We start from the raw sequence: 27,060 nt of genomic DNA, 5'->3' as shown, positions 1-27,060 counted from the left end.
GCCATTCAAACGTGATCATCATCATGGGCGAGATAAACGGGGGGGGGGGGGGGGGGGGGGGGAACTGTAATTGTCCATTTCCTGCTTTGAGTCTTTGTGTGCATTTAACACATTGTAGAAGGCAGAAGAGAAACCGCCTGCGTCATTTCAACTTGTTAGTGCCTGTTTGAGGAAGAGGACAGCCAGGCACATCAATGATCAGCTCCTCTTTGGTACTAGGTGGATATTCTGAGAGGGAACTATGAGTCTGGGATCTAAGTCTAAAGGAGTTCAGGGGTACAGTCCCAGCTCTCTGCTGAGCCCACAGGAGAATGAGAGGCTGGAGGACCTCCTGGGGAGGAGGTGTGCTGTAAGTCCTTCCTGGGAATCAAGGAGGGAGGGGAGGATTGGTATATTTGGTTGGTGTTTGGTATGTAGGAAGCTATCTGGTTGAATGATTGGTACTAGGAAACTGGATGGTTGGCATATAGGAAACAATATGACTGGTGTTTGAGTGTTTGGTATGTAGGAGAGTGTTTGGTAGAGGAAACTATATGGTTGGTGTGCTACTGCAGATTGGTGTGGGGTTATGAGGGTACTTTAAAGGCACGGCCACACCGGTAGCGTTTGCCAGCCGAGAGTACTTAGTGAGAGAATATGTATCAACTCTAAATACAGGTTATGGTATATATGTGAATTCTAACCTTTTATCAATTTTCCTGTGTGTCAATTTCCCCAGGCCGTGGATAAAACATGTTTTTTACATCTTCTTTGTATACAGTAAGATATGATTGGGCAATATGGTCGCCGGTGCTTCAGCCTCATCCTTGTTATCTTTTTCAGGGACTGAATGAACCATTCGTACTGTTGCTCTGCTATGTTTACATAGTGCATTGGCAATGGCATTTGATGTAACATTTGGTAACTTTAAAAGTAATCTATTGTTAGAAATTCAAACAATTAAAAGACATTTTGCATGTCCACCAAGAGTCTCTACGCAATGACTTTAAAACAGACATGAGTAAATTACAGGAAATGCTGGTGTAAACCACTTCCTCTGGTAACAGAATCAGAGGCAGCAGTTAAACTCAGTCACATATGAGTATGTGCAGTCTCCTTTTTTTTTCACATTCCAACTTCCTGGTTTCTGAAGTAGGCCCAAGCCAGCAGTGGTAGCTGATAATTCTAACAAAACACAAGATCTAAAAAGTCCTACTACAGAAAATGTGATGACATTAATGGGGCAGGTGTTTGCTCTGGCAACTACCCAATAACTTTTCAAACCACAACAGAGTACCAAACAGCAGATTGTAAGCTCGTATCACAGGTAACTTGGCTCTGTATAGTCGACTCCTGATAAATGATAAACTGATAAACTTCCGATTGTCCTAAATGTTTGCTCTTAACCTGAGCACAGCCTGTCCAGAGTAAAATCATCTATAGTCAGCATTTTAATTGCACTTTTCCGATGTGCACTTATCAGGAGCCAACATATAAACTAATTCCATACCCTTTGTGTGTGTGTGTGTGTGTGTGTGCGTGTGTGCGTGTGCACGTGTGCACGTGTGCGTGTGTGTAGTCCCTGGCCACGGCTGTGGTGCAGCTGTATATGGCCCTGCCACATAGTCCCACCTGCTGGAGCCTGCAGCACACTGGGGTGGCCTGCTTCACCAAGGACAACCCTCGTCGCTCCTACTTCATACGCCTCTTCGATGTCAAGGTAACAGGAATATGTAACGTCAGCTATAATGATGGTCGAATATCTATCAATCAATCAATCATATTTCTTTAAAAAGCCATTTTTACATTAGCAGTTGTCACAAAGTGTGTATAGTAACCCAGTCTAGATAAGGATCCTTTGTTGAGTTTACCATGAGCTGAGAGCCTGAAGGATCAGTTGTAATATTGTCCACTGTTGAGTTTACCATGAGCTGAGAGCCTGAAGGATCAGTTGCAATATTGTCCACTGTCAGTTTACCATGAGATGAGAGCCTGAAGGATCAGTTGCAATATTGTCCACTGTCAGTTTAAGCTACAGTTATGCTAACAGTTGTTTTCCCCCCCAGAAAGGACAGCTGACCTGGGAGCAGGAGCTCTATAACCAAATGATCTACCACAGCCCCCGACCCTTCTTCCACGCATTTGCTGCAGATGTAAGCAAAACATGAATATGCCCTGGATGCTCATGATGATGGCTTGATTATAAATCCAAGGTTGAGTGATTGTCCATTTGTATTTCTCCTTCTGCAAATGTATGCCAAGATATGTCATAGTTCACTCCAATACAATGCAGGACTGCCAAGTGGGGCTGAACTTTGTGAATGAACAAGAGTCTGAAACATTCCTATGTGCAGTGGAAGACAAGATAAACCAGAGAAACCGTCAAGGTCAGGTCATTTGTTGTAGGATCCAGGACAGAAACATTGTGTTTTGCGTTATTTGTTTGTGGTTGTTATTTGTCATATTTGATATAATACACACGACTGTTCAAAGTTTGGGGTCACTTAGAAATGTCCTTGTTTTTGAATGAAAAGCAATATTTTTGTCCATTAAAATAACATCAAATTGATCAGAAATACAGTGTAGACATTGTTAATGTTGTAAATTATTATTGTAGCTGGAAACAGCTCATTTTCAATGGAATATCTACATAGGCGTACAGAGGCCCATTATCAGCAACCTCGACGTCAACAGTGAAGAGGCGATTCTGGATGTTGGCCTTCTAGGCAGAGTTCCTCTGTCCAGTGTCTGTGTTCTTTTGCCCATCTTAATCTTTTATTTTTATTGGCCAGTCTGAGATATGTCTTTTGCTTTGCAATTCTGCCTAAAAGGCCAGCATTCCGGAGTCGCCTCTTCACTGTTGATGTTGAAACTGGTGTTTTAGCTAACAACGTGCCATTGGAACACAGGAGTGATGGTTGCTGGTAATGGGCCTCTGTACGCCTATGTAGATATTCCATAAAAAATCAGCCGTTTCCAGCTACAATAGTCATTTACAACATTAACAATGTCTACACTGTATTTCTGATCAATTTGATGTTATTTTAATGGACAAAAAAATGTCCTTTCATCTCCTTTCAATTTCTTTCAAAAACAAGGACATTTCTAAGTGACTCCAAATGTTTTGAACAGTAGTGTATCTCTGATACTGGAAAACAGAACAAATATTGTAAGGTGTGGTTCCATAGAGGTTAGCTGTGGCTTTTCAAAGGAAAAGGTTGTGTTGGAGATGAGAAGACATTATCTAAACTGACATCCTCTCGTTTCCCGTTCCCTTCTTTTCTCCTTCTCACAGTCTCAGAGAAGAAGCAGCGCCCCCTGCCTTCCAATGGTAAGACTGACATACTAATACCACGGACCTTTGGATGCGGGTGTCTGAAGTAATCACTAAAGAATCCTTTTTTATTTTCTTAATATGTGTGTTTTACTTACAGACAGAGGTAAAGGTGAGTATCCCTAATCCCATTGTACGTGTTATACCCCAGGCACCAATACCAACTGACCCAATATGTAAACATGCAATGTGTTTCATACATGTACACACCAATTGTAATCCAGGACCTGGGAGTCCCGCTTCTCCCTCTGTGGCAACCATAGACATCCAGATCCCAGACATCCAGGCTTCACGCTACCGCTCCGTCACACCTGTGCCTGCTCCTGCCTTTGTCAGTAAGGGGAAAAAGGACAAGAAGAAGGACAAGAGGAAGGGCAGTAAACTCTCCAAAGCAGACATTGGAGCACCCAGTGGGTTTAAGTGAGTGGATACTAAGCACACACATATAAGCAGGCGGTAAAATAAAGCCTTCATAAGCTATCACAATACATGTAGTTACAGTGCCTTGCGAAAGTATTCGGCCCCCTTGAACTTTGCGACCTTTTGCCACATTTCAGGCTTCAAACATAAAGATATAAAACTGTATTTTTTTGTGAAAAATCAACAACAAGTGGGACACAATCATGAAGTGGAACGACATTTATTGGATATTTCAAACTTTTTTAACAAATCAAAAACTGAAAAATTGGGCATGCAAAATTATTCAGACCCTTTACTTTCAGTGCAGCGAACTCTCTCCAGAAGTTCAGTGAGGATCTCTGAATGATCCAATGTTGACCTAAATGACTAATGATGATAAATACAATCCACCTGTGTGTAATCAAGTCTCCGTATAAATGCACCTGCACTGTGATAGTCTCAGAGGTCCGTTAAAAGCGCAGAGAGCATCATGAAGAACAAGGAACACACCAGGCAGGTCCGAGATACTGTTGTGAAGAAGTTTAAAGCCGGATTTGGATACAAAAAGATTTCCCAAGCTTTAAACATCCCAAGGAGCACTGTGCAAGCGATAATATTGAAATGGAAGGAGTATCAGACCACTGCAAATCTACTAAGACCTGGCCGTCCCTCTAAACTTTCAGCTCATACAAGGAGAAGACTGATCAGAGATGCAGCCAAGAGGCCCATGATCACTCTGGATGAACTGCAGCGATCTACAGCTGAGGTGTTAGACTCTGTCCATAGGACAACAATCAGTCATATATTGCACAAATCTGGCCTTTATGGAAGAGTGGCAAGAAGAAAGCCATTTCTTAAAGATATCCATAAATAGTGTTGTTTAAAGTTTGCCACAAGCCACCTGGGAGACACACCAAACATGTGGAAGAAGGTGCTCTGGTCAGATGAAACCAAAATTGAACTTTTTGGCAACAATGCAAGAAGTTATGCTTGGCGTAAAAGCAACACAGCTCACACCATCCCCACTGTCAAACATGGTGGTGGCAGCATCATGGTTTGGGCCTGCTTTTCTTCAGCAGGGACAGGGAAGATGGTTAAAATTGATGGGAAGATGGATGGAGCCAAATACAGGACCATTCTGGAAGAAAACCTGATGGAGTCTGCAAAAGACCTGAGACTGGGACGGAGATTTGTCTTCCAACAAGACAATGATCCAAAACATAAAGCAAAATCTACAATGGAATGGTTCAAAAATAAACATATCCAGGTGTTAGAATGGCCAAGTCAAAGTCCAGACCTGAATCCAATCGAGAATCTGTGGAAAGAACTGAAAACTGCTGTTCACAAATGCTCTCCATCCAACCTCACTGAGCTCGAGCTGTTTTGCAAGGAGGAATGGGAAAAATTTCAGTCTCTCGATGTGCAAAACTGATAGAGACATAACCCAAGCGACTTACAGCTGTAATCGCAGCAAAAGGTGGCGCTACAAAGTATTAACTTAAGGGGGCTGAATAATTTTGCACGCCCAATTTTTCAGTTTTTGATTTGTTAAAAAAGTTTGAAATATCCAATAAATGTCGTTCCACTTCATGATTGTGTCCCACTTGTTGTTGATTCTTCACAAAAAAATACAGTTTTATATCTTTATGTTTGAAGCCTGAAATGTGGCAAAAGGTCGCAAAGTTCAAGGGGGCCGAATACTTTCGCAAGGCACTGTACATGACACCTATCATCAAATTGTCTGTCCTCAATTTGTCGAATTTACAAACCAGGACAGAATCCAAGCTTGCCACTCATACTTTTCTAAGGTACTCACTCAGGTGTATGTTCCTCTCCCTCTCTCTCCGCTCTTCCTCAGACACGTGAGCCATGTGGGCTGGGATCCCAACAACCTGGACCCTGACCTGAAGAAGCTGCTGTCCTGTGCTGGGATCAGTGAGGCTGAGCTGAAGGATGAGGAGACCTCCCAACTCATCCAACAAGTCATCGAGAACTCAGGCGGCATGGAAGCAGTCAAAAAGGCCATGCACACTGGTAAGTGTCATTCTGAGTGTCTGTCTCCTGGTCTAGAGTTACCAACTTCCTCACTTTTTTTACAACTAACTGTAAATCAATCTCTTTTTGTAATCTAATAAATTGGCCTTTTTTTCATCCCAATGTCATGTAGATCCTGAGCTTCCTCCTGGTAGACAGGGTTCTCTACCTCCCGTACCAGGCAGCTGTTCCTCCTCTCCTGCCCCCCCTCCTCCACGGGGGGGTCGCTCCGGCCCCCTGCCCCCTCCCCCAGGACAGCCAGGGCGAGGACCACCCCCCTCCCATCCCCCTCCATCACGTGGAGCCTTGCCACCTCCACCCCCCTCAAGCGGCCAAGGCGGACTCCCACCCCCTCCACCCACTGTGTCCTATACTTCTCCTCCCCCTGGCCACCAGCGCTCCATGCCTGCCCCTCCTCCTCCACCTCCTCCACCGCCTCCCCCAGCCCAGAGCACTGGAGACTTTCCTTTTCCTCCACACCCCTATAAAGGTCACCCATCACCTGCTCCTGCATCTACAGGAGGATGTGAAGGAGGTGGAAGAGGAGCTCTGCTGGACCAGATCCGCCTGGGGAGGAAGCTCAAAAACGTAAACTAAACTTTGTTATTCAAATGCAGAAATTGTCTTTGTCAATGAGAGTGAAGTCTATATATTTCAGTTTACATGATCATTGACCTTTGACCTTTGTGTCCCAGGTCACAGACAGTCCTGAGTCACCTCCGCCTGCTGAGACAGACTCAGAGGGCATCGTAGGAGCTCTGATGATGGTCATGCAGAAGAGGAGTAAAGTCATCCACTCCTCTGGTAAACACCTTCTCATCCTAATCTATCATTCATTCATTAATGTATTATATTCCATCTACAAATGTGTCAAATAAACCAAATGCATTGTGGTTCATCCTCATGAATCTAAAAATAAATACCAGCATAACAGACATAACTCCCTTCGGTTTCAGATGAAGGTGAAGAAGAAGGAGGTTATGATGATGAAGATGACGATGAGTGGGACGACTGATAAGTGCATTCCATCCTGTATTATTTTCCACTCTGTAACCATGGACTCAACAGTCTGGTTGATCCGGTTAATCTCTTTTGTGTTGGTGTTTTTGTATCAGTTGCTGACTGGAAGGTGACTCACGAAGATTTACATCAGAAGAATGCTACAGATAAGGATTGTGTGAAAGTCCCAAATGTGAGAGAAATCAACGGAACGTAAGACAGAGAAACGATTGATGGGATCACATATCTTTATATTTGCCGTTCAAACGTTTCCAGTGTAGGACTCATGCTGAGTATGTACAACACATTACAGTATGTTTCTGTACAACACATTACAGTATGTTTCTGTACAACACATTACAGTATGTTTCTGTACTACACATTACAGTATGTTTCTGTACTACACATTACAGTATGTTTCTGTACAACACATTACAGTATGTTTCTGTACAACACATTACAGTATGTTTCTGTACTACACATTACAGTATGTTTCTGTACTACACATTACAGTATGTTTCTGTACTACACATTACAGTATGTTTCTGTACTACACATTACAGTATGTTGCTGTACTACACATTACAGTATGTTTCTGTACAACACATTACAGTATGTTTCTGTACAACACATTACAGTATGTTGCTGTACTACACATTACAGTATGTTGCTGTACTAGACATTACAGCATGTTTCTGTACTACACATTACAGTATGTTTCTGTACTACACATTACAGTATGTTTCTGTACTACACATTACAGTATGTTTCTGTACTACACATTACAGTATGTTTCTGTACTACACATTGCAGTATGTTGCTGTACTACACATTGCAGTATGTTGCTCAATATCATTAGAACATATGGTGAGGTCTTCTTCACAGTCTTCTTTATACCTGTTCCCATTAAAAGTGACAATTTGATATGGCTGGAATGTAGTATTATAATGTAATACAGAGATTATGCACACATGGGATTTATCGTCTTATTCTTCTACATGTGGAGATGATCTGTCTTGTTGAAAGATCCCTTACGTCCCTTTCAATCCACCACCGTCCACGCACACAATTCAAAGGATACCGTATAGCTATGAGTCCTCAAACAAACATAGGTCACAAAGGTGTGAGAGAGAACAAGAGAGTCACCACAATTACAATATCACATATGGTATTAGTAGACAAAGACACACATACATGTACATCACACCAAAACATTATCGCTCAACGCTGAACAGCAAAATGTACACATTTCCAACCGAATAAAGCGTGAAAAGGGAAATGTTTATCAATTGTTTTATGTCATAACCTTTAAACATTAATAAACCATGGATCTATTATGATCCTAAAATATATACACGTATCGATATATTACATTTCTATACTGAGATACTGGGTTGTGTGAGGGTCGGTATCACATGTCATTCAATGTACAAAGAGAGATGAAACTCATGTTTGGTGTCAAACATGGATCTGTAGTCTACCACAGGAGTGTCCTAGCTGGCTAGTGTTGGAAGTCCAGTCCTCTATCCTCCTTGGGTCTCCTGGCTCTCTGTGTGTCTTCTGCTGATGCGTTTAGGCTGTTGCTCCTCCGGCTCTTGCTCCTGGCTCTCTGTGTGTCTCCTGGAAGTGCGTTTGGGCTGTTGCTGCTTGTGCCTCAGCTGCTCCCAGTAGGACTGACAGTACTGGTGGATCAGCCTGACCTCCGGCTGGGACAGGGTGTCTGTGAAAGGGGGGGTTGGAGGGACCCTCTGCTGCTTGGGGTCATGTTGTCTCCCCCGTCCAGTGGGAGGGCTGTTGGAGGTCATGGGGTCGTTGTCAGGGGATGTGAGGGCCAGCACGATGTCTCGGTCCAGAATGCGCAGCGACACCCGGGCCACAGTGTGTTTGAAGTTGTTCTCTGTGGCCAGGCAGTGGTAGAGCCCAGCATCCGATTGGCTGAGGGATTTCAGAAGGATCCCGTGGGCTGTCTTCAGATACTCTCTGTCCCGGTTGAGCTGAGGGGTGAAAGGGAGAGAGAGTGTTATGGTCGTGAGGGGGAGAGAGAGTGTTGTGGTAGTGAGGGGGAGAGAGAGTGTTGTGGTAGTGAGGGGGAGAGAGAGTGTTGTGGTAGTGAGGGGGAGAGAGAGTGTTGTGGTAGTGAGGGGGAGAGAGAGTGTTATGGTAGTGAGGGGGAGAGAGAGTGTTATGGTAGTGAGTGTTGTGGTAGTGAGGGGGAGAGAGAGTGTTACGGTAGGGAGGGGGAGAGAGAGTGTTATGGTCGTGAGGGGGAGAGAGAGTGTTGTGGTAGTGAGGGGGAGAGAGAGTGTTGTGGTAGTGAGGGGGAGAGAGAGTGTTATGGTAGTGAGGGGGAGAGAGTGTTATGTAGTGAGGGGGAGAATGTGTTATGTAGTGAGGGGGAGAGAGAGTTATGGTAGTGAGGGAGAGAATGTTATGGTAGTGAGGGGGAGAGAGTGTTATGGTAGTGAGGGGGAGAGAGTGTTATGGTAGTGAGGGAGAGAGTGTTATGGTAGTGAGGGAGAGAGTGTTATGGTAGTGAGGGGGAGAGAGTGTTATGGTAGTGAGGGGGAGAGAGAGTTATGGTAGTGAGGGGGAGAGAGTGTTATGGTAGTGAGGGAGAGAGTGTTATGGTAGTGAGGGAGAGAGAGTGTTATGGTAGTGAGGGGGAGAGAGTGTTATGGTAGTGAGGGGGAGAGAGTGTTATGGTAGTGAGGGGGAGAGAGAGTTATGGTAGTGAGGGGGAGAGAGTGTTATGGTAGTGAGGGAGAGAGTGTTATGGTAGTGAGGGAGAGAGTGTTATGGTAGTGAGGGAGAGAGAGTGTTATGGTAGTGAGGGGGAGAGAGTGTTATGGTAGTGAGGGGGAGAGAGTGTTATGGTAGTGAGGGAGAGAGTGTTATGGTAGTGAGGGAGAGAGAGTGTTATGGTAGTGAGGGGGAGAGAGTGTTATGGTAGTGAGGGGGAGAGAGTGTTATGGTAGTGAGGGGGAGAGAGAGTTATGGTAGTGAGGGGGAGAGAGTGTTATGGTAGTGAGGGAGAGAGTGTTATGGTAGTGAGGGGGAGAGAGAGTTATGGTAGTGAGGGGGAGAGAGTGTTATGGTAGTGAGGGAGAGAGTGTTATGGTAGTGAGGGAGAGAGTGTTATGGTAGTGAGGGGGAGAGAGTGTTATGGTAGTGAGGGGGAGAGAGAGTTATGGTAGTGAGGGGGAGAGAGTGTTATGGTAGTGAGGGAGAGAGTGTTATGGTAGTGAGGGAGAGAGAGTGTTATGGTAGTGAGGGGGAGAGAGTGTTATGGTAGTGAGGAGGAGAACAAGGTCCACATCTGCCTCATTTGTGTTTCAAAAGTGATTGACTATTTCTCTATAGATATTTTGGAACTGAAATAACATTGGCTGATCATTAATACTATTAATATCAACAAGAAAAACTTTACTTCTGCTCCCGAGTGGAGCAGCGGTCTAAGGTACTGCATCCCAGTGCTAGAGGCATTACTACAGACCCTGGTTCAATTCCAGGCTGTATCATAACTTGCAGTGATTGGGAGTCCCATAGGGCAGGGCTTAAATGGCCCAGCATCGTCCGGGTTTGGGTTTAGACGGGGTAGGCCGTCATTGTAAATAAGAATGGGTCCTTAAATATCTTGCGTAGTTAAATAAAAGGTTAAATAAAAAATGTACGTATGTTTATTTAGTCAATCAAACATGGATAACCCCTGTGTAAACTGCTCCAACAGCTCAAGTGTAACCAATAAATGTGGTATGAATTTGATATTTGAATAATACTGGTCTCTTTTCAGAGAGCAGAAATAGATGCATTTTCCTCCTTACCGCTTTCCTCCTTCCTTCTCTCTGATAGAGCCACTTGACTGTAGCCTGAGGAGAGCGAGGCTGACACTCCAGGAAGGTACTGCTCGCCTCCACACCAAACTGGACTGTCTCTCTAGGACGATTCTCCACTGAAGGAGGGAAGGAGGAAGAGAGAGAGAGAAAGAAGGAGAGAGAGACAGATAGGAGATTATCTTAAATGGCAGTTATTTGCTAATGTTTTAGTTATTACATGATTTGATTGTGTCACTGAATTCTGCTAAAATATTATTTAAAAAAATGTTTTTTTGTCTAACCTTTGGCATTGAAGCCTCTGCACTGTCGCAGTGGATCCCCATGTTTCACATCCTGTCTTCTGCTCCTCCTGAGTGAGAGAGACAGAGCAGAGTTCATCCAACACATTTCACAAGCACAGAAATGAATTCAGTCACTCACACATTTAGACAGACATTTAGACAGACAGGCAGGCAGGGCAGGGCAGGGCAGGGCAAGGCAGGCAGGCAGGCAGGCAGGCAGGCAGACAGGCAGGCAGGCAGGCAGGCAGGCAGGCAGGCAGGCAGGCAGGCAGGCAGGCAGGGCAGGCAGGCAGGCAGGCAGGCAGACAGTGAAGGACTAATAAAGCTTTATGACACTCCTTCCCTGTCAATATCAGATGAGGGGTTGTGGTGTGTGTTGTGTTGGTGTGTGTTGTGTTGGTGTGTGTTGTGTTGTGTTGTGTTGGTGTGTGTTGTGTTGGTGTGTGTTGTGTTGGTGTGTGTTGTGGTCCTGACCTCTTGGTGGCGAGGGTGAAAGCGGAGCAGCTCTCCCCGTCCCAGGCACAGTAAGGGTCCCGTGCCAGACAGCAGTCGGAACAGGCCCTCCCATATACCCCACAACGATGCAGAGATACCTGGGTAAGCCCTGCCTCCGATGACACGTACAGCTGTTGCTATAGCCACAGAATGAAAACAAGAGCTCAGCATCAACAATATCTCTAGTGTTTCCTGTCGATGAAGAGAGAGAGAGAGTTCAGCTCACCCTTTTAGATGAGATCTTCATTGTTTTAACAGCAGCCCGTGTCTGTAATTAAATGCATCGTGTCACATAAGTATCAACAAAGTGTAACCATTGAAAGAATGTCCAAGGACAGTGGTTAGAGACTTTTGCTATAACGTGAACAATATTTAGAGAAATCATATAGGCACACCCTGAAAACCTCCACTTCCTCCAGGGTGAGCTCCTCCATGGTGCTCGGGTCCTTGGGTAAAACTATGACCTTTTGGACAGTGCCACGATCTGGAACAAGAGAGGTCTGATGTCACCGTGTCGAATTTGGACAAAAGACAAAATGTGAAATTCAAACATGCAATGAAGCCCTTCAGTCAGCCAATTGCCCTGGGACGGAGAGACACTCACCTGTGCCCAGGAAGAGCACCTCGTATCGGCCGTCCACGGCGTCCACCTGGTCCACCACCAGGGCTGTGAAGCGGTACTCCACCCCGGTCCTCACCACCAGGGGGCGACGGTGGATAGGGTACACAGGGTGGTACATGAGGGGATGAGCTCGCATGAAGTTCACTGCCTCGTCTGAGAAGTCCTTAGAGGTGCGAATGCCCGGGGTGAATGTTCCTCCTGGACACTAGAATTATATATCGTGAGTAACACAGAGACAGAGAGAGACAGAGAGACAGAGAGAGTGTAAGCAATGCGTTTTCCTATTGGAAAGAGGTGACAGTTGATGGGATGTATATATACGGATTGTTTTCAGTGAGTAACTGGTCTGAACCTACTGTGCCAGGGCGAGGGTAAGGAATCTTGCCGGTGTAGGCTGTCCACTGGTAGTTATGACCATGTTTGTGGGAGAAGGGTCCATTGAACACGTTGCGGATGTCAGCCATGGAGTACACACAGACTGCTGAGCCCTTGAACACAGAGCTGGGAGAGAAAGAAGGTAAAACAAGGGGAGTGGGGAATGCAATCAGCCTCAACCAGTGAAGTGGAGGGAGGAGGAGAGAGAGGTAAACCAACAGGTCCTAGATGAGAGTAGAAAAGCATTGAGGAGCGAGAACAGGGCAGGCCTTTAGAGAGAAGGGAAATTGGAGAGAGGCTACGTATAACAGGTGATGTAAGACAGATACAATGATGACCTACCCAGCAGTTGTGAAGAGGGCATAGACCACAGGGTTGCGTTCATCTTGCGTTGGCTGGATAAAAACATCCCCTGAAAGGATGACGAAAGAGACAGAAATGATTTTCCTGTAGAACTGGTGAAGGATTCACTTCCATCGACAACTAATGATCTCTAAATCTTTATCGAAATCACTAAATCTTTCACTGAGGTCTGTCTCACTCAATTCGTCAAACAAGGTCTCCACCCCATCGTCTCCGATCACAGAGCACACCAGGCGGGCTTTCAGGAAGGTGGTCCATCTGTTCACCAGGGACTTCTGACCCCCCTCATCATTCTGGGAAGAGGGAACGTAAAGGATGGAAGAGGTAAGGGAAGCCTGTTTCCGTGGAAGACACTTTTTTTTTTTTACCCTTAACAATTCCCCAATCACAATGTTGTCCATAATGTTGCAGTCAAACTATAATTATGTAAGTCATTCAAGTAATAGAGTTAATAAGAGTCTATACAAGAGTGGCGTAGCTCAGTTTCACAGGGCCATCCTGCTAGGTCCGAGCAAAGGCCTTCTCACCAGACACACTCGTCCCACTCTGGCCAACACACTGGGGCTGGCCCCTCCCCCTGTATCCAGACTCTTCTCCCGGAAGAAGAAGTAGAGTTTATCATCATTCCTCTCGGAGCTGTCAGGAATCTGCTGGATCTGAATGAACACGGGCTCTGAGACGGACAGAGAGAGAAAGAGAGGAACGGAGTGATGAAAGAAAGAGAAACCTGCAGCAGTATTATCAGTTTGCCATGATTTCTTAGAGTCAGATCACGCTGGTTCGTATCTGGCTTGAAGGACCATGGGGAAAAAATGTCAACATTTTGGGAATCCACCCTTACAAGATGGTAGTCTTTTTCAGGCATAGTAACTCACCATTGAGCCACTTGGAGTCATACTGCTCTGTCCTGACTGTTGTTCTGCCCCCCATGGTCCTAAAGAGGGCTGCGTCTGTCCCCATGAAGTCTACATGGACCCCCGCATACAGATTCCCATCTGCAGATGAGAAGAGAGGAGGAAGAGAAAGAGATGGAGAGGAGAGGTTAGGAAACGGTGAAAGTGGGGAGAATGAAAGAGGGGAGACTGCCCCAATTTTGGGCAGTCTACTAAATGTATGCACAAGTGAGGTGAAGCTTACCGATAAGAGCAGCGATGTTCTCCTGGGAAGGGTCGTAGGAACATTTTCCCTTCCCTGATTCAGTAAATCCAGGAACTAGCCTGAACACATAGTCCTGGAAAGAGAGAGACCAGAAAGGCCATATAAGGATCAAGTGTTTTGAAATGGCAAAATGTATAGTGAAAAATAGCTCAAATCTGAGCCCTAGTTTTGAGTACCACAGTTTTGAGAAATCTGAGCTGCTGGTCGTGAAGATGCACAGATATGCTGCAGTTAATTGTGTTTTAAAATGATTTTGGGCATATTGAACCTCTCACCTCTGCCTTCCAGCCTCTGTTGATAAAGGTGCAGATGGGTTGGTAGGCTCCAGTCCCACAGGCGTACAGGTGGGTGCGGTTCCATGGCTCTATCATACGCACAAAGTTTGCACACTCACCCTGGTGTGTGTACACAGACATGGGAATGCTATCAATTGTTGGTGTATGAAAATTCTCTTTCAAAACTGTTTAATAAGACCCATGAAAGTATGACATCATTAGTTAATACTGAAAGGTAGAGGGGCCAGGGTTCTTTTACAAAGACAAGGCATTCCCACCTGTCCTCCTTTTCCTGTCATCCGACACTCCCCTCTTCTCTTGTCAGAGGTTGGCCAATGGATCTGTCAGGGACAAATGATACCAGACATTACAGGATCATTTTACTTGAGGTGTGTTACTACGCGGAGGCAGGTAGCCTAGTGGTTAGAGCATTGGTCCAGTAACCGAAAAGTTGCTGGATCGAATCCCCAAGCTGACCAGGTAAAAATCTGTCGTTCTGCCCCTGAACAAGGCAGTTTCCTGGTAGATTGTCAATAAGAATCTGCTCTTAACTGACTTGCCTGGTTAAATGTAAAATATACTACCACATTAAACTGTGGTAAAGCTATGCATACACAGGAAAGATTCATTGGTCTTTTTGAGGGAGTTGTGGTTATGTGCGTTCTTACTATGAGGGGCTCCTTGTTGACGTTGTGCATGTCCAGGGCCACCAGGTACTCCCGGCTGCCCAGGTAGAGACGGCCCTGGTCCTGGTCCATCAGCAGGATGCGGTAGTCACTGGTGTTGAAGGAGAAGGAGAAGGGACGGACTGCTCTGGTGTCCAACAACTCTGCGGAGGAGAGAGACACAAATATGCATGGACACACACAGGGACACAACGTTAGTGTAAATCATCTGCAAAATAAGTTCTGTAGCAGATGAGAATGGTAAAATCTTAATATCCAGCAGGGGGAGCCATGAGCTCTTTCTGTTTATTGCCTTGAATCTTTCCCATGCAGTTTCCCTGATAACGACTACAAGTGCTTTATTTCTCACTATCAGCAGCATTTACAGAACATAGACTACTAACACCAAGAGAAAATGTGCGAATGACTAAATACGTAACTTCTCAGGGCGTATTGCAGAGGCTTTTAAGATTTCAATATTTCATGTGTTCCAAGCTTCTGATTGAGTTTGTGGCATTGGCTGAATGTACTGTGCAACTTTATGGATGCTAATGCAGGTCTCTGAGGAGACACGGTATGAGGAACTCTGAGTAAAGCCTTTAAACCAGGTCTGTTCTGTGACCCACTCTCTGATGGCGCATTTCCCCCGCGTGTTCCGTCTCTCTCTTCCACCCGAGTGATTTACACAAACGGCTCCAAATGTTCTCTTTCCTCCTATGCGGAACGGCACCCGTGTCGCACTGGGCCATGGCTCTGGCAGACCTGCTCTGACTTGGAGCCAAGGCAGCCTGCATTTACATAACAGTGACCAGCTGAACGTTAAAACCTTCTCGCAAAGCAATCGTCTTGAACGATGCAGAGGTTGTTGATTCTGCTCGCCACAAATATTTAGCGTCACACTCCTGAGGGAAACACAATAGCACTAGAGCTTACATGAACATAAAACACTGGTGTGCGAGTAAGTCTTAATGGAAAGGCACCATGAATGAGATTTACACCCATTCATTCATTCATTCATTCATTCAGAGACAAGAGACGTCACATCTCCCCGTAAAAGCATTGATGTTCATCAGTCAACGGTAAGACAAAAATGTTTTGCACCTTTATTTAACCAGGTAGGCCAGTTGAGAACAAGTTCTCATTTACAACTGCGACCTGGCCAAGATAAAGCAAAGCAGTGCGACAAAAACAACAACACAGACTTACACATGGAGTAAACAAACATACAGTCAATAACGCAACAGAGAAATCTATATACAGTGTGCGCAAATGTAGTAAGATTAGGGAGGTAAGGCAATAAATAGGCCATAGGGGCCAAAGTAATTACAATTTAGCAATTAAATACTGGAGTGAGTGATGTGCAGATGATTAATGTGCCAGTAGAGATACTGGGATGCAAAGGAGCAAAATTAAATAACAATATGGGGATGAGGTAGTTGAATGGGCTATTTACAGATGGGCTATGTACAGGTGCAGTGATCTGTGAGCTGTTCTGACAGCTGATGCTTAAAGTTTGTGAGGGAGATATAAGTCGTGAAGCTGTCTATAAATGGAGAAAGTTCAGCACTGAATGCTCAATGAGGTTAAGAAGAATCCTAGAGTGTCAGCTAAAGACTTACAGAAATCTCTGGAACATGCTAACATCTCTGTTGATGAGTCTATGATACGTAAAACACAAGAATGGTGTTCATGGGAGAACACCACGGTAGAAGCAACTGCTGTCCCCAAAAAACATTGCTGCATGTCTGAAGTTTGCAAAAGTGCACCTGGATGTTCCACAGCGCTACTGACAGAATATGCTGTGGACAGACGAAACTACAGTTGAGTTGTTTGGAAGGAACTCAACACTGTGTGGAGAAAAAATGGCACAGCACACCAACATCAAAACCACATCCCAACTGTAAAGTATGGTGGAGGGAGCATCATGGTTTGGGGCTGCTTTGCTGCCTCAGGGCCTGGACAGCTTGCTATCATTGACGGAAAAAATGAATTCCCAAGTTTATCAAGACATTTTGCAGGAGAATGTTAGGGTATCTGTCCGCCAATTGAAGCTCAACAGACGTTGGTTGATGCAACAGGACAAAGACGCAAAAGACAGAAAGAAGTAAATCAACAACAGAATAGCTTCAACAGAAAATATACGTCCTGACCTCAACCCGATGGAGATGCTGTGGCATGACCTCAAGAGAGCAGTTCACACCAGACATCCCAAGAATATTGCTGAACTGAAACAGTTTTGTAAAGAGGAATGGTCCAAAATTCTTCCTGACCGCTGTGCAGGTCTGATCCGCAACTACAGAAAATGTTTGGCTGAGGTTATTGCTGCCAAAGGAGGGTCAACCAGTTATTAAATCCAAGGGTTCACATACTTTTCCCACCCTGCACTGTGAATGTTTACACGGTGTGTTCAATAAAGACATGAAAACATATAAATGTTTGTGTGTTATTCGTTTAAGCACACTGTGTTTGTCTATTGTTGTGACCTAGATGAAGATCAGATCAAATTTTATGACCAATTTATGCAGAAATATTTCCAAAGGGTTCACATACTTTTTCTTGCCACTGTATGTACAATAGCTTTTAAACGTGTATGTGCTATGATGTATTTACTATGTACCGTGGAAACACATGTGTAATCTATACAAAATCCCTCAGTTTGTCCATGTGGGACATATGATGAATGTCCCATGGCATTTGACAAAGGTTTGTGAACAAACATCTGCATATGCACGTACGGTTTTAGCCTGGCCAGAGTAAGGACATCTGTGTTTACATCAAAGTGCTCTGCCGTCTTCCTTTGAGGTGACTGTTAGTCTGAATACTGTTAACAGGATGCAGTCAATGTGCCGCTAAAATAAGCTGCTGCGCAATCGGATCTGCTCCTGGCTGACACGGGATGGTTCTTAAAAGGTGGGGCAAGGTCCGGTTCTGTTCCTCCAAGGTAAACACAGGATAACAAGCCTCTCTGGCAAACGTCCATCTGCTCCGTCCACTGGGGTAAAGTGTACAGCAATGGCTAAAACTAGCAACATGCCAACACACACCCCCGAGTCACGACACAGTGCCTGGCCGCGCCCATCCTCATCGCCATAACAATGTGTTGGCACTATCTGATGAAGAAAAAAAACACTTAATGTTTCTTCATACCTCATTTGATTCAGGTAAACCAGGTCCAGACATGAAAGAGCTGAGACAAATGTCCCGATCTGACCCTTTTAAAGTGTAAAATAAGTCCAAGTGAGGCTTTAAACCATTGCCTCCATAATGCAGAAGACAACCTAAAATCCATATTTCTCTGCCTCTATTTCTACCTGCCATTCTAGGTCACACATGTCAAACTCAGGTCCGAGTGTCTGCAGGGTTTCCTCCTCCCTTGTACTTAATTGATACATTTAGGTCACTGATTAGTATGGAACTTCCCTCACCTGGTTGTCTAGGTCTTAATTAAAAAGAAAAAAGAAAATCCAGCAGACACTAGGACCTCCATGGAATGAGTTTGACACCCCTGTCCTAGGTCACTGGAAACTTTTTTTTGTTTTGTCCCTTCCTCCGACACAGTTCCCATCAACCAGGAAACACGAAGGGCCTTGATCATAGATCATATAATTTACAATCTTGATCCGGCATCATTTCAGTGGTCCTCCTATCCTCCTGCCCCCCTCACCCAGTCCCAGTCCCAGTCTCTAAATCACATCCATGGGAGGGAGTCACATGCACCCCTCCCCCGTCCCTCCCCAAAAACCCTCCTCCACAGGCGCCTTATGGAACAAAGAGAGTCCCTGTCGCAAACAATGAACAATCAATCTTTGGAATGTCAGAAAACACAGAGCAGGGGAGCAAATCCCAATTTTCCACCTATTCTTGGAAAAGAAGTGGAGATGATTGGGTTTAGGGGTAAGTGGGTGGATATGACTGACAAACGATATCAGTGAGGTCTTTACACGGATTTGACTGACAAAATATATTTGTGAGATTTTTACACGTTGGTTGCATTCATTGTGAAATCAACACCACTCTGTGAATGATGGAAGAGAACGACAGACAGTTACAGCAAGCAAACAATAAATGTAATATCATCCACAGCAATCCGATACAATTCAATATGCCAGCAATCTAATATAATACCATTTGGTTAGTTCACCACCAGTTCAGGCTTACCCTTACTATTAGCAACAAACACTGGTGTGTGGGCTTAGCTTCTGTGGCAGACTCTACCACATCACATTGCAACCAACTAAGCTTATATGTACTTGAACTACCGTAACATTTCAATGAATACCCCGAGAGTTTATTTGCTTAAATCCCTGAACACAACAGGAGCTTATTAGAGACAGGCTTGTATTTGAGCCAGGCTTCTATTTCCTTAATTAATGCACACAGCTTTTGCAAAAAAAAAAAAATCCAGCATTCACTTCCAGCATTTTAATCAATTTACACACTATGTCAAGTTTATTTTGTCTTAGTATCACTCTATTTCAAATATATTTATTTCTTTACAGAATAATTATTCTCCTCTTTGACTGTACATTTTCGGCAGTTATTACTTTCGGCACTGATCAGACTATTTCTGTGGGTCTGTACTCCCGAAGTTGTTGACTGTTTTGTGGTTGCCAGTTAGCTAGCAGTTCTCAGCTGTTAGCAACCAAAGGCTAGCAGTTTCTTACTGGAGATTACTTAATTATTTAATGTAACAAATTGAACACTAAACCTTGTAAACAATTCATGGAAATGTATGGTAACAATTCCTTTAGACCCAGCAGTTATTTGAATAAGCAGATCGTATAATCGATTTTGGAGAATCTTTCTCATCTCCCTAGTTAACTGTTGTCATTGAATCATTAACATAAATCAAATAAAAATGCTGTACTATGTTAATGAGGGCTTAGGGTGTGGGCTCAACTGTTATGAAGGGCACTAGAGACCACCACTCCCACCCCCCACTCAATGGCAACATCCACCTTTTGTTTTCTCTCATTAACTTTTTGCCAGTAGGCAGGATATAAGCTTTTTACATATGTATAAAAGAGGAAACATATGTCTGTGTATTTGTGTGTGTGTGTGTGTGTGTGTGTGCGTGTGCATGTGTGCGTGCCTGCACGTGATTGTGTGCATGTAAACCACAAGACTTTCTGAGATCGCTGACAGGTTCGCTAAGAACAACAAAAGCCAAAATAGAAAATATCTGCTACCAAGCTATCCTGGAAGCCATGCCAGCTGACATATGAGCAGTGTCTGTGTCTGAGAGACCTATGTTCTGGTCAAGTGACTCACCTTTGAAAGACAGGCGTATCCTCGGAGCAGACTGTTGGAGGCCTGAGGTACTGCAAACACAGAAACTCAACAGGAGGAGTAGGGCTCGAGTCGCTGTCTTGGCACTATCCATAGTAGAGACAGGTCTGAAAGATAATAAGTCATTGTCACGTTTGTGTGTGTGTGAGAGAGGGAGACAGAGAGAAAGAGACCACTGTGTGATGTGAGATTGTGAGTGTCTGAGTGAGGGCATGGGAGACATAATTAATAGACCTGTTTGTGCTAGACAGTCATACTGAGACACACAGTTAACAGTGCATTTCCTGCCTCATGCAGGAAATACAAAATACATTGCTAAGAAAATAATGTGAAAACCATTTCTGACAGTTTAGGGGTGTTGTCAGGTAACTGTTTTACTTTTATGTCAGCATTCATTATGTAGTATCTGCACTTTGCTGGATAGGATTGTTTATAAATTATGAATACTAAAAGCTGAGTCCATAACGTCCATTAAATTCTCTCCCCAAAGGAGTACTTATCAGATGCGCCCTGGAATGCTCTTATTTTTCTAACCAAATATATCAAGTAGGCCACAGAGTACTTCTGCATCTGCTACAATAACTTGCAAAAGGGAGGAAATTAAATAGCAAGTTAATTTAAAGCACTTCATAGAACTTCATATATAGACTGTAAACACATTCATAAAAATATTTTCCCTTGGGTGGGGAAATGTGTGCCCAGCAATACATTTCAGGGTGCTGTTTATAAAGCACTTATTCTACAATTATAAACCTAACCTTTGTCACGGCCCATTTTTTTCCCTCTGCCTACAAGTTTGACTTGTGTACATCTGTGTCCTGTGAACATTATAAAAACAATGTATTTCTAATTTGAAACTGTTTATATTCTAAATGTTTTCATCTTGTAATTGTTTGAGGGGGGGAATCATGAACTGTCGACTGTGCATATTATGTAGGAATTCATTTCATGACCATGACGTCGATCGATGGCTCCTGATAACATCGCAGTTACCTGTGAACTCACACATCAAAAGAAAGAGCGAGTAAACGTTCTCTCCAGATGTAGGCTACCCCTTCGTTCTTGGTAATTATATTGGTCCCTCAACACACTGACTAAAACAAACAAACAAATACTTGTGATTTTGAAAAAAGTGTCTAGAGAGAACTTGCCAACGTAGCCTACCTTTTTCTTTTTCTCGTGTAGGAGACCAGAAATAAGATAATAAGATGTTATCGCTACATTCCTTGGGCGTCTCGCTCAACAATTTAAGATACTGAAGTTCCACACGAAAACAACGAAAATCCGTTTGAAAAGGTCTTAAATGCTTAAACGTTCACTCAGTTAGAACCCTATAGCCTAGAGCCGCAGAGTTTCTTAGTCTCTCTCGAATTATTTCCAAACGACAAAAAACATATCCCATAGATTTCAGATCAAGATTTATAGAATGATAATTTCAACAGTTTTTGTCGTATTCCCATTGCCCCCGTCCATCTGAAAATAAGATAATAGTATAGGTCCGTATGTCGTCTCCTCATGAGGGTCCTATGCTGTGAAGGTCTGTGACTGCAGGTGTTTAGAGGGCTGGCCCCCTCTCCTCCCCCCCGTCTTCCTGCTCCCTCCCTCCTTCTCCTATCATTACAGTACTATGGTAAAGCTCAGGATGTCCCACTTTTAACCCACTTGATCCTGGTAAGGGGAAACGTCTGATTTCGGCTAATGTAGATTAGGCTAAAGTAAACAGGGAATTGAAATGAACTTGAATTCTAAATGATTCAAATACATTAAATTCTAAAATGTTATTATATCACATTAAATTGATTTAGAGATAAAAATACAATTTCAGGCTATTATTTCAAATGATATACTGTACATTGCCACTATATACAGTACTTTGCCACTATATACAGTACTTTCCCATCTGTACAACTAGGCTAATGTATTATACACCTTGGTTGTGCATATACAATAGCCTACATTCCGATGTCACCGTAAATTGAGGCCCTGTGCTGTGCCCTGAAAGATGTCTCCATCTCAGAGCTGTTTAGCTCCACATGAGAGCCAGAAGAGTCCTACAGATTCCTAAGATTCCTGATGGACTGACTCCTGGGCTCATGACAACGGCCACAAAGTATCCAGGAGGGGGATTTTTAAAGAAGACATTCATTCTATCAAACCAGCTCTATGCCTGAAATTACCAAACACCGTTCTCCTCTCTCCAGCATTGGTTTTGTGGAAAGCTGGCAAATCAGGCATACAGAAGATGAAAAGGCACAGGGATGTATTCAGATAAGTAGCTTAAGGCCAGAATTTAACCGATTCAGACGGTGTGTTTGATTTGCACATCAGTGTGTCATGGGTGGAGGGAGACAAATCAGTTACTTGATTTAGACATTTAGACAGTGCCATTGTATATGCCGAATAAGATGTCAATCGTATGCACTGTCCGTTCCGAAGGGTGCTGCGTTTCATTCAGGGCAATGTTCCCTTCCATCTGGCCTTGTTCCCTTCACAGGTCGGCACACTTGCAAGCTGCATTTATTTACACTCTCACTCATCCCCATTGTTCTGGCTGGCTCATCGGGCAGGAGAGACCTTTGGGTTACTTTCATGTAAAGTACATCTAGGTTAGGAGTGAGCAATGAGGTCTTTGTGTTATTTTTTTCTCTTGCTTTCTGTGGGAGGCATCCTTCTCTTTCCAGCTGAGGAAATGTGTCATGAGTCAGCGCTGAGCTCGGGTTTCCGTACTACGTACTCTGTACCCCGAGCAGCCATAGACACCGTCACACTGACCGGCTCCCACTGCTTTACAGGGCACCAATAACGTCACTGATATGGCTTTTTAATGGTCTTATCGGCCCCGTGCCCACCCACTATTGCCTAAACCCGCTGAGTGTGATAGTTTAGCTCTATTGTTCACCACCACCACTTTCATAGTGGGAATTATGTTTTTGCCTTCTGTGAATGTCCACAGGAAGACCTTTTTCGATTTGCTCTGATTTGAAAGGACACTTCTGCAAAATGATTCAATGGAAGAGCAGGTTCTGCCATAATTCGTAAAACACATGATCAAAAGAGACTTGCTGTACAACAATTCCACATCTCAAGTACATAAGACAGTCTCCCATTGTAGACAGTCTCTTACAAAAGTAGGAGTACATCTGCAAACACAACACGTACGATGTGGCCCATCTGTGAACATGTACTGGATTCGTAGTCTGTCTGTCTCTGGACCTCTCCATCTGACCCTCAGGTAATGTGCCATGTGATTACTATGGAATTGAAAAACCTTGTAAGACAGACAGCCCACAGAGCCTCAAGCAGCACCTCTTACCCTGAGAGGGGGCCGAGATACATCAATCAAAACAACATGTCCAAGGACAAAAGCAAGGCCCTAAGAGGGAGTAAATCCTGTTATAACACTGACGGATGGTGTGAATGTGAACCAGATTTATTTTCTGAAGGACGATATTTTATTCATGTTTTTATCATTTCGGACTGTTCAGAATATTCACACCAACAGGAGCTACACACTTGGCAGAATGCGAAAGAATAAAAGGTGTTTGCCTAGAAGAAGAAAAAATACCCCTCAAACAAAAGTAAAATGACAATTAGATGGTAGTGGAGCAGGTGCTGTAAGTGACATGCAAACGCTGCATGCTGAAATGAATATCAAAAGAGAACAAGTTATGAAAACATCCCTGACATGAAGACTGCATACATGGCGCTCAAAACATTTCAGTCAATATTGGAACTGGAAGCTGGGTTGTTCTAGGTATCCACGGTGAAGGAAGGGGGCAGCTTCCCTCTCTGAAGCTGTCTTTCTGCACATGTACGGCCGGCGCTATGACATGGGTTCACCAAGCCGTAGCCAGCCATTCAGTCACCATCTGCACAGAAGACAACACTGGCACCCTCCCTCACTATAAAATGCAGCTGGGTGACTAGACAGCTGATTTAGAATAATTCCTTTTAAAGGAAAACAAATACAAGGGGTGGGGGGGGGGGGGGGGGGGGGGCAAAATGAAGGATATTGAAAAATGCTACAGAGGGATGAGTAAATGTCTGTCTTGGGAGATACATCTGTCACCACTTCGGTAAGAGCAGAATGGATGAGCGTGCTAAGGCTCATTAAATATGGATTCTCTATGGCAGATTTTTGGGCAATAAAGGGTTTGAAGGGACTGTTATTTTTGAACAGTCATTAAAATCTCCACTTCTTCTCCATCTTTTCCTGGTGGGACCATAATCACCTCCCATGTTTGTCTTTCTCTTCTTCCATTTGGAGAGTGGAGATCCACTTTGTGAAGTCAGTCAAGCTGTTGAAGTGAGAACCGCGCTCACTTGCATACACAGACACCAGACATACTCAGTCAGATTCTCAAACAATATTGAGCAGTAGGCACACATAAGCATATTCCACTTCAATCAGCTCTCTTCTCATCTACTTCCATCCAATTGAAAATCAACCAATTATTCCTGGGTAATAACGTCTCTGTCTCTCTCCAATCATCCCTCCCCAGGTGTTTCATTGTTACGGCGAGACCATAGACCTTGCATTGTAATTTGCGTAAATTCATTGCCCTCCAACAGAAATCAGTGAGGGCAAACCAAGGAGTTATTGTGGTACAAAGATGCTTCTTTCTTTGTGTACTACAGCCTGTGGTGTGCACAGCATGTACTGTAGGAGGCTGTTAAGCCTGTGTTTGTGCATGGAAGTGTGTGTGTCTGTGTTCATTTACATTTTATTTAACCTTTATTTAACTAGGCAAGGCAGTTAAGAACAAATTCTTATTTACAACAACCCCGGCCAAACCCTAAACCGGACGATGCTGGGCCATGTGTGCGCCATCCTATGGGACTCCCAATCACGGCCGATTGTGATACAGCCTGGAATCGAACCAAGGTCTGTAGTGACACCTCTAGCATTGAGATGCAGTGCCTTTGACCGCTGCGCCACTCAGACCACTGCGCCACTGTGTATGCATGTAAGCGAGTGTGCAGGCGTGTGTGTGTGTACAGTCGTGGCCACAAGTTTTGAGAATGACACAAATATGAATTGCCACAAAGTTTGCTGCTTCAGTGTCTTCAGATATTTTTGTCAGATGTTACTATGGAATACTGAAGTATAATTACAAGCATTTCATACATGTCAATGGATTTTATTGACAATTACATGAAGTTGATGCAAAGAGTCAATATTTGCAGTGTTGACTTCTTTTTCAAGACCTCTGCAATCCACCCTGGCATGCTGTTAATTAACTTCTGGGCCACATCCTGACTGATGGCAGCCCATTCTTGCATAATCAATGCTTGGAGTTTGTCAGAATTGGTGGGTTTTTGTTTGTCCACCTGCCTCTTGAGGATTGACCACAAGTTCTCAATGGGATTAAGGTCTGGGGAGTTTCCTGGCCATGGTCGCTAATATTGATGTTTTGTTCCCCGAGCCACTTAGTTATCACTTTTGCCTTATGGCAAGGTGCTCCATCATGCTGGAAAAGGCATTGTTCGTCACCAAACTGTTCCTGGATGGTTGGGAGAAGTTGCTCTCGGAGGATGTGTTGGTATCATTCATTATTCATGTCTGTGTTCTTAGGCAAAATTGTGAGTGAGCCCACTCCCTTGGCTGAGAAGCAACCCCACACAAGAATGGTCTCAGGATGCTTTACTGTTGGCATGACACAGGACTGATGGTAGCGCTCACCTTGTCTTCTCCGGACAAGCTTTTTTCCGCACTTACACCTGCCTGCTGCCATTCCTGAGCAAGCTCTGTATTGGTGGTGCCCCGATCCCACAGCTGAATTAACTTTAGGAGGCGGTCCTGGCTCTTGCTGTACTTTCTTGGGCGCCCTGAAGCCATCTTCACAACAATTGAACCACTCTCCTTGAAGTTCTTGATGATCCGATAAATGGTTGATTTAGGTGCAATCTTACTGGCAGCAATATCCTTGCCTGTGAAGCCCTTTTTGTGCAAAGAAATGATGACGGCACGTGTTTCCTTGCAAGTAACCATGGTTGAAAAAAGAACAACAATGATTCCAAGCACCACCTTCCTTTTGAAGCTTCCAGTCTGTTATTCGAACTCAATCAGCATGACAGAGTGATCTCCAGCCTTGTCCTTGTCAACACTCACACCTGTGTTAATGAGAGAATCACTGACATAATGTCAGCTGGTCCTTTTGTGGCAGGGCTGTGAAATGCAGTGGAAATGTTTTCTGGGGATTCAGTTCATTTGCATGGCAAAGAGGGACTTTGCAATTCATTTGATCACTATTCATAACATTCTGGAGTATATGCAAATTGCCATCATACAAACTGAGGCAGCAGACTTTGTGAAAATTAATATTTGTGTCATTCAAAACTTTTGGCCATGACTGTACAAGCATGTGTGGTGGGGGGTGCTCACACATCATTCTAGTGAGATCATGCCTCCCTCTTTCTCTTTGACGAGGCAGAGCTGAGTAGTCACCATGCTCTCTAGGATCTTTCAGATAACAGTCATCCATCTGATGTGCATATCTGTCAGGAGCTGGGAGGCCAGGCTGAGGCTAATCAGTCCAATCATCTCTCTCTCTCCCCACTCAGCGTCTCCCACACTCCTTCTTGCTCTCTATTCTCACTCCCTCACTCTTCCTCCACGCCTTCTCTTGCTCAGTGGAACTTCTTGTAACTTATCTTACTCACCACAAGCATAGTACATACTATGACAGGTGGTGACACACATGCACACACACAAACATGCATACACATTGTCAAGTAGCTGGTATTTCCCGGGCACCATGTTGTACTAAGATGCAAAGATGATTTACGGATCATGGTTGAGCCTATCCCGTCACACATGCTGGGGGTCGTCTTTGGACAAGGCTCACTACAAGTGCCTGATGAGTTCAGTAACGTTCCTGATAAAACCAGAAGGTAGACGTCAGACTTACTGTATCTAACAGTGTGTAATCACATTGACTTGACCCCAGCTGGAATCC

General features: G+C 44.2%; 2 protein-coding genes across 3 annotated transcripts; one reads left to right on the top strand and one right to left on the bottom strand.

Annotated features, from left to right (window-relative positions):
- Positions 1–89: 89 nt before the first annotated feature.
- LOC110492137 (wiskott-Aldrich syndrome protein) lies at positions 90–7,715 on the top strand. 2 transcript variants are annotated; one of them, XM_036947052.1, is made up of 11 exons: positions 90–349; positions 1,559–1,699; positions 2,046–2,132; positions 2,273–2,366; positions 3,275–3,310; positions 3,414–3,425; positions 3,538–3,733; positions 5,571–5,746; positions 5,880–6,334; positions 6,442–6,550; positions 6,703–7,715. In XM_036947052.1, exons 1-11 carry the CDS (start codon positions 242–244, stop codon positions 6,759–6,761), a joined length of 1,473 nt encoding a protein of 490 aa, XP_036802947.1. In that variant the 5' UTR covers positions 90–241; the 3' UTR covers positions 6,762–7,715. The 2 variants fall into 2 exon arrangements, with proteins under 2 accessions (XP_036802947.1, XP_036802948.1); XM_036947053.1 differs by lacking the exon at positions 3,414–3,425.
- On the bottom strand, positions 6,976–21,662 carry LOC110492136 (semaphorin-3F). Its single transcript, XM_036947051.1, has 18 exons — positions 21,266–21,662; positions 20,084–20,208; positions 14,816–14,976; positions 14,426–14,488; positions 14,148–14,267; positions 13,852–13,945; positions 13,590–13,709; positions 13,242–13,387; positions 12,893–13,007; positions 12,694–12,763; positions 12,333–12,477; positions 11,959–12,181; positions 11,750–11,838; positions 11,581–11,622; positions 11,334–11,491; positions 10,860–10,927; positions 10,567–10,694; positions 6,976–8,739 (listed from the first exon to the last, which is right to left on the bottom strand). The coding sequence occupies exons 2-18, from the start codon at positions 20,193–20,195 to the stop codon at positions 8,269–8,271; spliced, it is 2,325 nt and encodes a 774-aa protein (XP_036802946.1). The 5' UTR covers positions 20,196–20,208; positions 21,266–21,662; the 3' UTR covers positions 6,976–8,268.
- Positions 21,663–27,060: the final 5,398 nt, after the last annotated feature.

Source organism: Oncorhynchus mykiss, chromosome 16, assembly GCF_013265735.2.
Source record: "Oncorhynchus mykiss isolate Arlee chromosome 16, USDA_OmykA_1.1, whole genome shotgun sequence".
NCBI lineage: Eukaryota > Metazoa > Chordata > Actinopteri > Salmoniformes > Salmonidae > Oncorhynchus > Oncorhynchus mykiss.
Note: the sequence above shows the minus strand (reverse complement) of the source record. Positions and strands in the feature narration are given on the sequence as shown.